Raw genomic sequence first — 16,732 nt, 5'->3', positions numbered from 1 at the left:
TTCCTTATTGGCCAAGCTAAAAGAACCCACCCCAGATCAGTTTCCCCTTTCAATGGAAATGCAGAGGATTTCTTTTGCCACTCTACCATCTGCCAAATCGTAGGTCTGGAGATTCTGATATCTAGCGTAGCTCTCCTCAATAGGTTTAATGCATTGTTTACCTTAACAAGTGCCACCATGAGACTGTTCCAGGATACGGTGTGGTTTATACAAGATTCATAAGGGCTGTTTGCGGCTCTGAATGACTCTGTTTCATACTAAATTCCACAGTTGCAGTGTAAAGGAACAGCTCATAATTGTTTCAGTATTTCGGGCAGACTGAATGCCCTCCGGTCCATCTGTCTTATTGGCTCTGCGCTGAGGGAAATAGCACTTCTTCCTCTCGGAGTGATGGAGAACACAGGGGTGTGGTATGACAAAGGTTGTCACCCTCAATCAGCTCAGCTACAGCTGGAAATGAAACGTTACAAGCTGCTTCAGAAAATGATGTTGACCAAATCCACACACATTAGCAGTCATATAAACACTGTGACAAAATACTGTTAATTTAACGTGATTAAACAGTAAAGCTGTCCCGTTGAACAAGTAGTCAGCTGTGCTAAAGCTATTAAGGGTTCAGTTTCTTTTTAAATGTATAAATAGCACATGATTTTATTTATGTTGCAATCAGAACAGTATTTATATGATCGACAAACAATAAGGATCTCAATAAGAGTGACGGCATTAAACCTGCAGAGGACTCAAAGGAATCAGTTCAACTTTTTCTTTTTCTCTACATGAACTGATTCTTTCAAATGAATTACACATCAAAATGTCAAGTTTCTCTGTTGGTTTTTCTGTACTTTGTGTTTTTGGCAATGCTGAATTTTCATCAGCCATTACTCCAGTCTTCAGTGTCACATGATCTTAATAATTTTAATATTAAGAACACTGTAAAAAGTGAATAAAGTGAGGAAACCTGTTGCTTTAAAATGATTAAATAATACATTCAAGTGTAATTGGAAAAAAAAATAAGTTATGTGAAATTGCTAAGTTCACATAACGCAATTTTTTCAATTACGCTTGAAGTTTATTTACGTAATAATTTTCAGGCAACAGGTTTCCTTACTTTTATTAATAAAAATGATTCAATACAAAGTCAACTGATCACTTTTTACAGTGAAACATTTCTTATTAATGTTGAAAACAGTTGTTCTGCATAATATTTTTTTGCTAAAACAATTTATAATTTTGTGATTTGTTTTGATAAATCAAAAGTTAAAAAAAAATATTTATTTGAAATAAAAATCTTTTGTCTATAGCATTATAAATGTTTTTATGGTCACATTTGATAAATTTAATGCAACCTTGCTGAATTGAAGGGATGCTCCACTTTTTTTGGAAATAGGCTCATTTTACAACTCCCCCAGAGTTAAACAGTTGGGTTTTACCGTTTTTGAATCCATTCAGCCGATTTTCTGATATTTAGAAGAATATCAGTAACCAGACAGTTTCTGGTCTCATTGACTTCCATTGTAGGAAAAAATATACTATGGAAGTCAATGAGACCAGAAACTCTCTGGTTACTGATATTATTCTAAATATCATAAAGTCGGCTGGATGGATTCGAAAACAGTAAATCTCAACTGTTTAACTCTGGGAGAGAGGTAAAATGAGCCTATTTCCAAAAAAAGTGGATTAACCCCTTTAATGATTAATTTCTCAAAAAAAACTTACTGAGCCTACATTTTTGAATGGTAGTGGTACACTGACTTATTATCTTTTTTCTGCAGCATAGTTTTTCCACAAAAATTAGAACAAGATGACAGTAATTTTAGACCCCATGATGACCCCTAATTATCTAGCCTATGACGTATTTTGAGGATTTGAAAAGTGTTGAGTTTCTGTGTGCCTGCTGGATGTCTAGAGGAACATTCTGAACTCAGCTGCAAACTGTGTTTATTTTCCTCTGGGTCTGAAAGAGTGAAAGTTTGCTCACTCTTCCTGCCATGACTCACTGCGTAATATCTCATGTTGTTATTTAGCTGTTAGTCACTCTAATGGCTGAGGCAGTGCACAGGAATGTCTTTCACGTAAGGTCACTACCACATCTCAAACTTTCTCTGTGACTTTCGCTCTCTGCCCACTCCAACTTTCTAAATCTTCAGAGTCTCTGCCAACCATTTGCAGCGGCCATTTGCCTTTCTCTCTCTCTGTCTGTCTGTCTCTCTCTCGTTCTCTCTTCTGCCCTGAACGGAGTGAGTTGGCACATAGGCAAGCTGGCACTCTTCAGTACAGTTACTTAAACTTTGTTCTTGCTTGAGACAAAGAGGGAGGCATAGAATGAGTGTGAGAGATAGAGAGAGGGAGTGAAAGCAGAAAGAGTGATCTAAAATGGCTGCCAATGACAAACCTCCTCTCTGCTCATGAAATGTCTGCCAAAAAGAAAAAAAAAACTTAAATGGCTGTGTTGATGACTGATTCCTGGCTTGAAATGTAGCTTGCATGAAAAGAAATAGCTACAACTTTCACTAGAAGCAACCTCACTTTTACTGCAGTGACAGTTTTAGTATGGAAAACACATACAAGGACAAAAATTTCTTAAGCTAGAGGCCATTAAATCATCAAGATGCTAAAGATATTACACAAAGAAGTCAGAAGCTAGAGGCAAAATGGTTTTGTTGAAGGAGAAGGAAGCAGTCCACTTGATAGGTCAGAATTATTTTTTGGGTTACTAGTAGACTAGACTAACGTGTCCAAATTACACTTTGAATTTTAGTCCAACTAAGGAAATCTACTGTTGCGTTTCAGAATTTGAAAAATGGCTTTACAAAATGGCGCGTTTGAGAGAAAATGGATGTTGTTCAAGCACATTTTATTACATCACATTACATTTTCTACCTGCATTTGTACTTTTTTGTTCGCATAAACATTTCTTTTATTTATGTTGTGAATGCCACCTGCGTTTTCAACCCTTAGATTTGTGTGGAAATAGGTTTTATAATTGGATTAGGTTTTATTTTGTCATTATTGTTCCACTTTTTGAGAAATCTACTTACAAAATGGCAAACATTTACTCCATGCACCACAAAGAAAATGGCCATTGTTCAAGCTAATAGTTTTGCATCATACTTTCCATTTCTGCTTGGACTTATGTTGGAAATTAAATGAGGAGCTCTCATTTGGGTACAGTACTTCAACTCTTATTTACTTTTTATGTTTTGGTGTTATCTTCAGCTTCACGGATCTTTTTGGACACAGAGATGTGTCATAGCCTCTCGGTGCCAGTTTCTCCCTCAAACTGACACTTTTATTTGTCCTTCCCTCCAATTCTCCTTGCCAGTGATTCTGTCTGAGGGCTGCCTGCCTAGAAACCGCCACAGCTTTTGGCAGGAGCGTATAGGACTCTGAAGACAGTCATGGAGGAGAAAAGCAGAGAAAGAACTGGAGCATGTCCCTCTTTGTAGCTGGCAGCGCTAATCATCCTGGCCTGCGAAGAATCGCAGCGATGACAGACATGTTTGTTTATGTTTTTGTGTTGGGTTATTTTTAATTTTTTATTTGCCGCGCTTTTAAACATTGCTCGTCTCCTCTGGAACAAACTCCAGACCTCTCAGCATCCATCTGTCTCCTACTGTTTAAGGCCTCTCCAATTCTTCATAATCAAAACATTGAGTATTATGGCCCGGGTCCAACCTCTTCCTTTGGAATGTCATTGAACTTTTGAAGATTTGTAGTGTTTATAAATCTTTTTTTTTTCTTTCCCAGAGCATGTGTATTTTACTTACAACAACATCATTAGGCTGCACTTTGCACATATATTTTAAGAAAACATTTCATATTTTGTGGCAGGGGAAAATGAATTACGCTGGAATAATTATCTGAGAGGGCGGATTGAAGACTAGTCTTAATGTGATTTTAAAGTCAACATAAAATCCAAATTGACCATATTTATTTTCATAATGCACATTCCTGGTCTTATTGTGATTTATTCAGTGGTGGTGTGTCTTATTTCTAAGGCAAAAAATACTTTGTCTTCGCAATTTTTAATCATTATGTAATGACTTTCTCTTAGGGCAGTCAAACGATTAATCGCATCCAAAATAAAAGTTTGTGTTTACATGATATATGTGGGTGAGGCACTGTATATAATTTATATATATATATATATATATATATATATATATACACACACATGCTTGTGTATATTTAAGAAATATTTTCATGTATATACTGTATATAGATTTATATATAATTTATATTATATACAGTATAAATATAAATATTTTATATATAAATAATTTTTTTTTCTTAAATATACATGCATGTGTGTGTATTTTTATATATCCAAAATAATTATACACAGTGCACCACCCACAGTATGCAGTATTATGTACAGTAAACGCAAACTTTTATTTTGGATGCGATTAATCGCGATTAATCATTTGACAGCCCTACTTTCTCCTCCTCTGAAATTACCTTTCTTTTCTAGTGACATCACCTAGGTCAATTGGGCTATTGGGTAATGTTAATCAATAGCCAAATTTAACAAAACCGCTTCACTCTGGTTCCATTTTGGTATGTAACGCCCACTTCTCATAATACCTTGCATTTTGTTTAGCTGAATATCCTGTTTGGAATTATGCCACATTATGAAAGTGAAATTGGTTCCAAACACAAATTCACATTGACTTTTATGGGATTACCTATAAAAAAGAAGATATTTGCTCCGTAATCGCTGTTGTGTTGCTGCTGCCTGTGTGTTTTCATGGGTCCTGAGATGTAGTTTGCGGTCAGCCTCCATGTCCTCCAGGCCACAAAGAGTGTGATAGTCTTAATGAAGCGTTGCATTCAGACGTGTGCAGCCGGTTGGACTCTCCTCGACTTTGAACTGGCAGTGGCGTGTGGCCCATCTGATAGGGAGCACTCTTATTTATTTATCCAGCTTGAGCTTTTTTACTGGCTTTTCTTTGAACGCCTGCCAGAGTCCTTGCGGTAACCCCTCCATTCTTTCATTCCCTTTTCAGAAAATCCTCCGCTGCTTCTTGACTCAAATTCGTTTTATGTGTTTATCTGTGTTTTCCCCTCACATCCGTGTGGCAAAGAGCTGGAACGCTCACAAATGGGAAGGTTTTATGGTTGGATTAGGTTGTTTTGTCATTATTGTGTTGCTTCAATGAGTTTACACTTTGGCACTACAATCCCCGTGCTCTGCCAGTGAAGAGGGTTCAACAAGATTACGCTTGGCCTTGCCAAACAAGTTGAAAAGAAAGAGAATATTTGAATGGTTTTGGAGTACTTTGATACGGCGTGTTTCTCATTTACAAGGCTTATGAGCCATTTGGCCGAGACTCAGTTTGACGTGATATCAGAGTGCATGGCTGTATCAGTAACGATTGAGTGATTTATATAAAACATACAGAGTGTTCACTTTCTCTGCTGTTTATACAGAAACATGTTCTTATGTTGGATTACCAAAGCTATCGCTGACATGATCAACCATATGCCAACATGTCCGAGGTTTTTGTTCATTTGGGACGAACTCAAGACTTTTTCTATACTCTAATCCTGCTGCAGTCTACAGCATAGAATCACATTCAACTGTTTATTATTTGTATGTTTTCTATTCATTTTCTACTGACCTATTAGTGCCAGTAATTCAGATATTTACTTACCCTGCCAAGATAGGTACATTTTAAAATATATTGTTATGTGGCTGAAAAATATAAGATCTAATATGTTCTTTCTTATTTTTATTTAAAAACACTAAAGCAGGGACAAAAAAATAAATATATATATACTGTCAATTTATAAAACATTTGTATTCAAATAATCCTGTTTAAAATGTACAGTTTATTTTCCATTAAAATAACAGTCTCGGCAAACTAAAATGTTACTTTTAGATAAAAATGGATGCCAGTCACTTGACCTGAAAATTAGAATATTTTCTACATATTTTTAAAATATAAAGTAGACCAACTCATTCACTATCAATGTTCAGTTCATCACAGAAAACCAATGTGGAGGATTGCATATAAGGATTATTGTACAGTTAGCAGAACCTTGACCTCAACTCTTCAGACCCCTTGACCTTTACAGTATATATCTATTGATAGAATCCGTTTAGTAGGGGACTAATATATTTCTATTTCTTGTTCTTTCTCAGAGGCTGAACAGAGCAGCAGTCCTCGTACAGGCATTGGTTCAGATCAGGAGGACAGTCGAGCGGGCACCATGGGTAAGAGGGCACATGTACACACACATTCACACAACTTGCAGTATACTGTGTGCTGCAGCATACAGTGCGGTGCAGTCCTGTAAGCGTCCTCTCCTGCACTATACAAACATCCTGTTTACACAACGCAACCTACATGCACTGCTAGTTCAAACCCATAGCCATACACTCAACATCTCTCTATCTATCTCTGCCCAGTTCGTCACACTCCTACCCACATTCCCCTGTTTCAACAGAACTAGTTTGAAAGGCCAACAGTTTATTCTGCGTTACATGGTGGATACAAATCTAGCTCTTTTTCGGGTAATGCTTGATAGGATAGGAATGGTATGCGATTGAGATCAGGTCGGTGATTTCGCACATTCAGACTTGACCATAATCTTGTGGTATTATTATTGGACTGATGGGATGGGCGAGGTACTTTTCCATTGGCAAATCTTTCAAATAAGTTAGTCAATCGATTTCAGAATTTAATTGAGTTAAATATGATATTACATACCGATTAATATGCGGTTGTTTTAATGTGATTGTTATAATAATATACATTACTGTTCAAAAGGTTGTAGTCAATAAGATAAGATAATAAATGAATGCTTTTATTCAGAAAAAAATGCATTAAATTGTTTAAAATTGACAATAAAGACTTTTGCAGTGTTACAAAGATTTCTGCTTCAAATAAATGCTGTTCTTTTGAAATGAAAAACAAATTCTTTTGAATTCTTTTGAATCCTGAAAAACACTATTTTAGTCTCCGCTATTTTTCCAAAAGTTTCTTGAGCACCAAATCAGCATATTAGAATTATTTCATTCAACATTTATTTTAAATTGTGATAATATTTCAGAATATTATTGTTTTTATAATTTGATTAAATAAATACAGCTTTGTTGAGCATGAGAGACTTCTTTAAAAAAAAAAATGTTTACAGACCCTAAACTTTTGAACGGTGTGTATGTTTTTATGCATTTCTAAATTCTGTATTAATCACATATGTCAATATTTGCTGAGAACCTCACCTAAATAAGAACTTTAGCTGAGTAGCACATTGCTTTGTTTTGTCCATAATTGACTAAAACCAGTGTTTACTAGCTGAACAGACTCTGTTTATGTAAAACATTGACATTCATTCATTAGATGCTTTTATCCAGAGTGACTTAGAGATGAAAACTAAATTGAATTTCTTTGTGCTTGAGATGCCGGTGATATCCTTGTGTTGGAAAGCACTCCGCCATCATTTATTCCATGTTTTCTTTTGTTTAACAGATGCCCCAGAGTTTCAAGAGAGCTTCATAACTTCAGGCGTCTTCAGTGTAACAGAACTGGTGCAAGTATCAAGAAGTGAGATGCTTTTGTATTTTATAGAATGCACTAAAAGGGATAGTTCAACCCGAAATGTCATACAGGTTTTAGGATATTTTTACCTTTGAGTGTCTAATCCATTTCAGTGAATCAGTTTGTTCGAGTTTCTTGTCTTTTTTCTTTTTCCCTTTCTACCTCCCACACAGCCCATGTTCACATATTACACAAAATCGTCAATTTCACAGCCGTTTCACGTCAGGTTTGACAGTTCCTCATTAGAAGGGAAGGAATCCCGCCGGTCTGTCTAATGTAATTGATTGTGTTTAGCTGAAATTATTTTCTTTTTCCCAGATGGCTTCCTATTGTCTGGTAGTCAGATAAGCAAGGTCATTGTGTATTGCTCCTCACACCTGTGTGCAATCACAGTGTTTTACAAGTTATATACAAACTAATAGATTGTGAGTGCATGTTAAGGGCCAGAGATTAATTCAATGTCTTATTTTGCATAATGCAGTTTTATTAGCGTTAACCAACATGCTTAAACCAGGTCTGATTTACTCCTACACAATATTTGATTTTCATATGCTCTAGGTCACAGTCATACCTGCTGGAACAACAAGCCCATTGTTCCCACATTATATTTGCATACAACACATTCAAACATAACTGAACACACATAATACAGCCTGCCCATTTTGCTTGAGCTAGTACCATGCAATTGAACATACACAGAGTAATGGAATGATATTAAGAAAGAGTTCAGCTCAGGTAAGAGCAGACATGCAGTGGCACAGATTCATAAGCCTCGCGTTGATTTAGACATCAATGTGTGACTTAATGCAAGCATTTAACAAGTCATGCTTCAAAACTCTGGTTTACTGTACACTAGATAACAACCACCAGTGTTGAACATATCAATAAAGAGTCGCGGCTTATCCCCAAATATTCCTCTATGTGATGGTGGTGAGGAGTGCTTATCAGGATGTGCACTGCAGTATTTATCTTCTAATGCATAAGTACTGTAGTATTACTTTGAAATGTACCATGGTACTGAATGATTACTATTTTCATTTGCCACAATATTTTATGTTACCCCTGTCAGTGTTGAGTGGCTGTAGTAACACACACAACGAAGGAGATAAGTAACAAACAAAGTAATTATAAAATCCACATGGAACACTCAGGAGATCGCAGGATAAAAACTAACAACCACGTTAACATAGACGATACCACACAAATGAGCTGAGGACACTCAGGGCTTAAATACATTGGGGAGTAATCAAGATATGATGTAACTGGCGTGTAGAACTAATTAACAACCATGGAAACTAACTAGGGAACACGGAAAACAGAACCAAAACACAATGGCCCTCATTTACGAAACGGCGGAATTTGGGCGTATGATCGTTTTCACGCAAAAACATGGCATTTATTATTATGGACATGAGTGGTGGCTACGATCAAATCTCATGTCAGGTTTCTGTTTTTGAGTTAGTTTAAATTTGCATGGTTGGTTGGCAAGAATGGTTATGAGAGCATTTTGTTAATGTAGATTATTTTCCTGACCGACAACCAGCACTTTTAAACTCATTATCCATTAAACAATATTATTGGTCCATTAAAAATAGGCTCCTTCTTAGAGATTACTTCATCTTCTTTGCCAGGTGACTTTTCTCCATGTCGTAAACTCTAGGGGCAAAGCTTCTAAACCGTGAATTTTTAAGGGCATGATATTTAAATGATTGTTTTGAGCCGCCACATTTATCAAAATACGATCATTTGTACAATTGGATTGGAAGGGAGCATAAAAAGTTTCATGACTCACACGTGAACCCCGACGTAAAATGATTTCTATGCTCGTTTCTATGTTAGATTAATAGATCTTGTTAAATTGCCATAATACGTATGTTACAACCACTATTTAAAAACACACAATGGTATAACAATGATGCATGTCCAAATCACATCGTATTATAGTGATACAATGTCCAAAAATGGTAAATGGTATCATGGCCACAAGTACACTACCATTCAATAGTTTGGGGTCAGTAAGATTTATTTATTTATTTATTTTTAGAAAAAAAAAAGAAATGTATACTTTTATTTAGCAAGGATGTATTAAATTGGTCAAAAGTGACAATAAATGCATTTATAATGTTACAAAAGCCTAAATAAATGCTGTTCTTTTGACATTTCTATTCATTAAAGAATCCACAAACTTTTTAAGCAGCTCAACTCTTTTCAGCATTTAAATAATCAACACTATCTCACAATCAATTCGTACGAGTGAGTAAAAGGTGGATAGTTCGTACGAATTCATATGACCTCACACGAGTTGTCTAAACCCCAGTGATGGATAGGTTTAGGGTCAGGGGTAGGTCATTCTTACGAATTGGGAAACTCATAAAATATGTAACATTTTCGCAAAAATCATACTAATTCATACGAATTAGCCACCTCGTAAAATTCGTACAAATTGCCATGAGATCGGGTTGAAATAATAATAGGTGTATTTAATTGGTGACCGATTGGTGTATGACATCAAAGTAACACAAGAGCAATTAGAGAGCAGACGGCTCTGTATGCTTTCGAATCACTTTCGCAGTACCTTGATGTCATACACAGATCGGTCTGCGCAGCCCCAATTCAAGATGAACACACACCAAATGTTTCTCAAGCACCAGACCACATGATTAGAAGGATCATGTGACACTTTAGACTAAAGTAATGACTGCTGGAAATTATATTTTATAAATGATAAAATATATTTTTAAATAGTAATTATTTTTCACAATATTGCTGTTTTTACTGTTTTTGATCAAACAAACGCAGCCCCATGCAGCATAAGACACTTTCAGTAACATTAAGAAATCTTACCAGGAGCCCAAAACTTTTGAATGGTAGTACATGTTTTTTTTTTTTATACAAGTATATAATTTATATAAATAAATATATTAAATTGTTCTGCAGCCTGTAAATCTTCTTGTATGTTGTATGTGTGTGCAGCACCGGTGGTGACGGGCACGGGGCCAAACTTCTCTCTCGGAGAGCTGCAGGGGCATCTTGCTTATGACCTGAACCCTTCGGGGGTGGGAATGAGGAGAACCCTGCCCAGCACCTCCTCTAGTGGGTCAGTACTCATGTCTCCACCACACATCTGCCTGCAGTGGGCAGAAATCCTCTTGTCAAAGGCACTCTGTCCTTGAGCTACTTTCGACTGGTGATCCAATCTATGTTTGTGTGTGAATTTATGTGGTTTGAAAAAAAAAGACAATTTTTTTTACCCAATGCAAAATTGACTCTAAATTGACATTAAAATAAGAATTCCATCTATGTCTAGCTTTGAAGTCATGAACATTCTATGATTCAGTTCAGTGGTTCAGTCAGTCTGATGTTAATTAAAGGGTTAGTTCACCCAAATGAAAATACTGTCAGTAATTACTCACCCTCATTGTTCCAACCCCGTAAGACTTTCGTTCATCTTCGGAACACAAATTAAGATATTTTTGATTAAATCTCAGAGCTGGCTCACCCCTTCATAGGCTGCAAGGTAATTGATATCTGCCAGCCCAGAAAAGTTGGTAAAGACATCATTACAATGGTCCAAGTGACTACAGTGCCTCAACATTAAGTTTATCAAGCAAAAAGAATAGATTTTATGCGTAAAACCCCCCCTAAAATATCGACTTTATTCAACCATCTCTTCCCTTCCATGTCATTCTCCTAAGCTGTTGACGTAGTGTAACAGGCCAGCGCTTCTGTGTTATACTGGGTATAACTTTCCCAACAGCGGCTACAATGTAGATGTTTGAACGCCGGCTGTTGTTTTTGAGTTTTGTCGTCCTCTGTGTTGCTATAAATTCAACAGCCTGCAGCAGTTGCTTATTGGTCCAAAGCAGAATTTGTTTGGCCTACTTATCTGAACCAGGCTGAAACTGTGGAGCATGTGAGATTTCGGGGCAGTTAAACAAGGCTTAGAGAGTTTTAAATGTACCGGTCAGAATATCGCCATGAGATTAATGTTGGCTGTCAACTATGGCTATATTGGCAGAGTTAGACCGAGGAACCCCGAGGCATTTTGAGCTCAAGACACCAGTACACCATAGTGACAGTAAGATTTGTCATGTGTGCATCACGGCAAAAACCACCTCGGGCGATACACAAAGCTGAATAAAAACATCACAAAACTACATGCTTACATGCACCTGGGAAAGATGAGTGAGTGTGAAAGGAGCATGGCCCCTCACTCAGGTCTGCTGAGGGCAGTTTATTTGATTTATCTGCTTTTGTGGTTTGCTCAAGCCCTCAGTCCTGATTAATGCGCTTATTTTCCATTAAACGCACTGCAAAGCTAAAACAAAAGGTGAATGTTGGCAATCTGCTCAATGTAGTCAAGTGCCTGGGAAAAGCAGGTCCGAGGGACATGCATAAAGCAGGGCCAGACAGTTTGGGAGAGCATATGTGTCTGAAGGTTTGGCTCCATCGTTCATTTTCTCTTCTCTTTCTCCTTTTTGTCTTACACAGAAGTAAAAGACACAAGTCAGGATCCATGGAGGACGATATAGACACCAGCCCAGGGGGCGAGTACTACACCTCTCCCAACTCCCCCGCCAGCAGTTCACGCAACTGGCCAGAGGAGATGGAAGGAGGTTAGTCTTGTTTGATTTTACAATTAAGATTAAGATTTTTATTTTTTTACTTCGGCTTTTTATTACATTTTAATACTTGAGTTTTAGTTGGTCCATTGTGCCGTTCATTGTGAACTCCAAAGTATTAAATAACGCTTTTGTTGCTATAATGAAGTGCCGCTGACTGAAATGATCTAGTCGACACAGATCCAAAGCAATGAATAGTGGTGGAACTAACCGATTTGTCGACTAGTGCGTGCCTAATGTGCATGGAGATCTTCCTAAGCATAGTTGTGGGCCTATTTTTGAAGCCCATTCAGATAGTGAATGACAAACATATCAGGTTTTCAACTGCAGTAGAGGAAGTCTAAAATCACAAGCTTAGGCTGGACTTGGATTTGAATTTCCTTAACGTAGTGCCAAATCCTAATTAATTCATGAACTCTCATTTTTTGTGAAAGTCTGCAGAAAGCAGCACTGCACTCTGTTCTGTACCTTGAAGCAGAATTGTTCCCAACTCAGTATTTGCTGTCTTTTCAAACTGAGAGAGATCTGCCGTATCACTGTAGTCAATAGTTTGACCTTTGGCCCTTCGATTTTCTACTCTGCAAATATCATTTTTTCGTTATACTTTTGATTCCTTGGGATCTTCATGAAGCACTTCTAGGTAAATGGCTTATGAATAGAATAGCTGGGTTGGCTGGTTTACTGCCATGCTCATAATGCATAGAGCAAAGGAAGGTTTTCATTTCGTTTTTTGGGGGATTTTCAATTTATCTAGCAGCACTGTAAATTGGGACTAGCTTATGTGTGACAGTGCATATCAGATTCACACTTGATGCGAAATCATAATTAATAAATGAAATGTGTGTGAAGGATCATTGCCTTTGATGCTGTGAATAGCTGAGGGGTTTTGACAGCCATCAACGCACCGTAAAGACCCTTAAAAATCGTATTAAACCATTTTAGACAGCTATTTTTATGCTGATGCAGCTAGTATATATGCAAACTGTAATCCACCTCTAGGTTTTTGTACGGGGAAGTTTCAGTGAGCAGTCTAGGCCTATGTTGGGGGAGTTCAAGTTTGTGGGACCAAATACAAGAATATGTGCGGTTCATAGGTGCACATCTTTATGCTGTTTTTTAGTCAAATATATTTGATGCTGTGTGACCTTGCTGAGTCTGCTTTTATGTAAAATTGGTTCAATGAAAGACTGTTCTAAAACCTAGCGATCTCCCTATTGAAGGAGCATTTTAAGGCAACACACTATAGACTGTTTATCTGAATTATTTTGCTTTGTAATATATCTTATTTTTGGCCAAATTTTAAGACTTGTTGTATCCTTTGCAGAAAATGTAATCTCATAAAATCATAGATTATTATAAATATACTGTATTGTTAACAATTTTAAGTAAGGTTGGTAAGTTTTTAAGAGTCTTGTATGTTCAGCAGATATTAAAAAAAATATCTATTTAGTAGTTTATTCCTGTGAATGGCAAAGCTGATTTTTTTAGTTCATTATCAATGATGAAGTGTTTCTGATTATTTATTTTTTTGTGGAAACGTTTTGATCCACTTTTGTGGATTCATAGAAACAGCATTTATTTGAAATAGAATTTTCTTGAAACATTGTAATTCTTGAAACATTGTTTTTACTGTCACGTTTGATCAATTTAATGCATCCTTGCTAAAAAGAAATCTTTAAAAAAATCATAATGACCCCAAACTTTTGAATTGTAGTGAATATATAAATTAACATATATTAATATTAATAAAATGTAAGTTGTTAAAGCATTATATATTATAATAATAAAGAATAAAGCATAATATATTTAATTAGATGTTTAAAAACTGTTTAATGTAATTAACATTCTTTTACCCAGTATTTTATCAATTTTTGTTTATAGAATATTGTGGCATTAGCTTAGAACCATTCTAATGATAATGAGGTTTGATGATGGTTAGGATGCTGCGTTCTGTAGGAAGTGGCAAGGCAGCTCACTACGTTGGAAATGATAAAAAATGCCCTAATGAAAAAAAAAAAAAAAAAACATTTTTGAATTAATTTGCATGCTTTGACATAATGTATCTCCAGTTCAGCCTAAATCCTTCATTGTTCATTGTGAGATTAGAAAGGTGCTGAGTTGGCATTTCAGGCCTTTCATAACATCTGACTTCTGTCACACCCTTGTGAATATCCATTAACCCTCCAGGCAAAACTGTTGTTTAAGATCGCAGGAGACCTGCTTCACCCCTCCCCATTGATCTATAACCAGCAGGCATCTGAAATCCATCACTGTGTATGAAGTAGTATCACTGTTCTCATATCAGCCCTTATGGCAAATCTCATGAACGTACACACAGCTGAACCCCCTGTGGTGGCCCGACCCTGCCCACCTAACTTCCTGTCTAGACAATCCTAATGAGTTTCTCTTTAACAATCTTCCATCTGATTGCTCTGTGCTCTGGCTCTATGCTCACCTTTACAGGTATTTATGGATTGAGACCTGGAGGTTAAAATGTGGCACCTGTATCCATTTATGATTTGTTTGCCTAATGGTATAGTTCACTTACAAATTGAAATTCTGTCATCATTTACTCACTGTGGAACATTACAATTCTTACAGTAAAGAGATTTTTAAAACTTATTTTGTGTTCTCCTGAAGAAAGTGAGTGAAACAGGTTTGAAACAAACAACATCAGGGTGAGCAGATATAAATGACATCCTATAACTACAAACAATAAGAAAAAACATTGAATGAAGATCGTTCTTTGAAAACAAAACTTCTGGGAACTTAAGAAGTCACTTATTAGGAAAATCTTCCATGTAGAGAAGGTTATAAATAGATCACTCTGGAAACATCCATATGGAGACTGTATCGTTGTATTGACCTTAAATAACCAGTGCAGATCATCAGCTACTATTTTCCCATAATCCCATTGGTCTGGCCGCAAGAAGAGAGTGCGCTCTCTGCATTGCACCGCAGCGCTGTCGAAACTCCCGGTTCTCTCGTCACACTGCGCCACCTTGTGGTCAGTTGTTGTGACTGGAAGCATCTGCTGTGACCTGACAGAAGCATCGAGAGTGACCACGCAGTGCTCGTTAATTAGCTGACGAAGCTTTCCTTTAGACTCAGAAAAGTTTGTCCTTGTATAGAACAATGGAGCTGAATTTGCAGTATTCTGTATTAGTGAAGCACGCGCTTTCCTCCCCCTCCTCCATCTCTCTCTACTTTTTCTCTCTTTTTTTCACACAGGAATCTCCCCTACAGTTAAGAAGACAGAGATGGATAGTCCATCTCCTCAAGAGAGCTCTCCACGCCTCGGCTTCACACAGCACCACAGACCTGTCATTGCAGTGCACAGCGGTGAGGGGACAACACACACACGTGCATGTCTGTTCTGTCATCACTGTCGACGCTGCTCACACAGCAAATGGCTAGTTGGGAGACACAAATACACAGTTTCTACTCTTTTGTGTTACTGTTAAGTTATCCAAACTCTCTCTGCTAATATAATCATATCTTGTACAACCTGCTTATATGTGGCCCTAGTAAAAGTCAACATGAATTGCCATCCGCTACCTATTTTGCTTCCTTAATGTGACGTTTTCCTGAGTGAAATAAGATGCTGAACAAGAAAAAATCTTGGGACATTATTTTACCTATCAGGAATTGTGAATGATGGTGAAAAGTTGAAATAACATACCAAAATGGAGCCGCACTGAGTGAAAATGGCTATTAAGTAAATAGCTATTTAAGGCAAAATTATGATGATTTTGATGAAAGGAATAACATGAATTGATTAAATTTGCTATGTAATGGAGGTAGGACAGTTTTTTTTTTTTTCTTTTGCTTCGTGATTATATGATTATGGGAAAATGAAAAATGTTGGGTGGGGACTATCTATCAATTGTTGATTGGATGAAGGCTAATATGAATGCAGTCACTTGTAAGAAAGGGGCAGAGTTTAAAGCTGCAGTCTGTAACTTTTTTTGTGTTCAAAATGTACAAATATCATATAATGAGTGATTACATCTTGAATCCATTTTCCAAACAGTCTTATCCTGAATCACTACAGTACACCTATAATAAGTGTTTATATATGACTATTTTAGACTGGTTCGGGTTGTACCACTACAGAGTTGCCCAGTACCTACTGTACATGACACGTCATAGACATAAACAGAGAGAAATAACTCCGGCTACAATGTTCTTCCACAAGATGCATGCAGTTCTGTTTATTAACCAAAAGTTACGAACTGCAGCTTTAAACGGCCTAAAGGATTGGAGAAGTCCGGCATAGGTCAGAGAGAAGTCTGTCGTTTCACTGAAAGATATTCTGACAATTTGATGAAAAAATTATGGGTTCAATTAGATTTCTAAAAAATGGAAAGTGCACAGATAAATCATTCACAATTTTATTGGGCTCAGACGTGGTGCTGTCTCTGTCAGGTCATTTCTTTTTGGAGTACAGTGATCTGTCGTCTCCAAAGCCTCACAGCTGGCTTAGTTATGCTCTAACAATTTTATCTCTGTGTTGGGCATTGCCAAATGTGTTACAGCATACAAAGTACTCTGTAGAGAGTTTTG

The 16,732-nt window shown here is 36.9% G+C and overlaps 1 protein-coding gene across 7 annotated transcripts in view; it reads left to right on the top strand.

Annotated features, from left to right (window-relative positions):
* Positions 1 to 16,732, top strand: part of nfic (nuclear factor I/C) — a 116,662-nt gene that overhangs the window by 79,302 nt on the left and 20,628 nt on the right. For all 7 annotated transcript variants that reach the window (XM_089119713.1, XM_089119711.1, XM_039677538.2 and 4 more), the window contains exons 3-7: positions 6,146 to 6,217; positions 7,476 to 7,550; positions 10,518 to 10,641; positions 12,036 to 12,160; positions 15,398 to 15,508. In XM_089119713.1, the coding sequence (XP_088975839.1) occupies positions 6,146 to 6,217; positions 7,476 to 7,550; positions 10,518 to 10,641; positions 12,036 to 12,160; positions 15,398 to 15,508 (507 nt within the window). The remainder of the gene's footprint in view (positions 1 to 6,145; positions 6,218 to 7,475; positions 7,551 to 10,517; positions 10,642 to 12,035; positions 12,161 to 15,397; positions 15,509 to 16,732) is intronic.

This window comes from Pimephales promelas, chromosome 14 (assembly GCF_988280905.1).
Source record: "Pimephales promelas chromosome 14, fPimPro1.hap1.1, whole genome shotgun sequence".
NCBI classification, from domain to species: Eukaryota; Metazoa; Chordata; class Actinopteri; order Cypriniformes; family Leuciscidae; genus Pimephales; species Pimephales promelas.
Note: the sequence above shows the minus strand (reverse complement) of the source record. Positions and strands in the feature narration are given on the sequence as shown.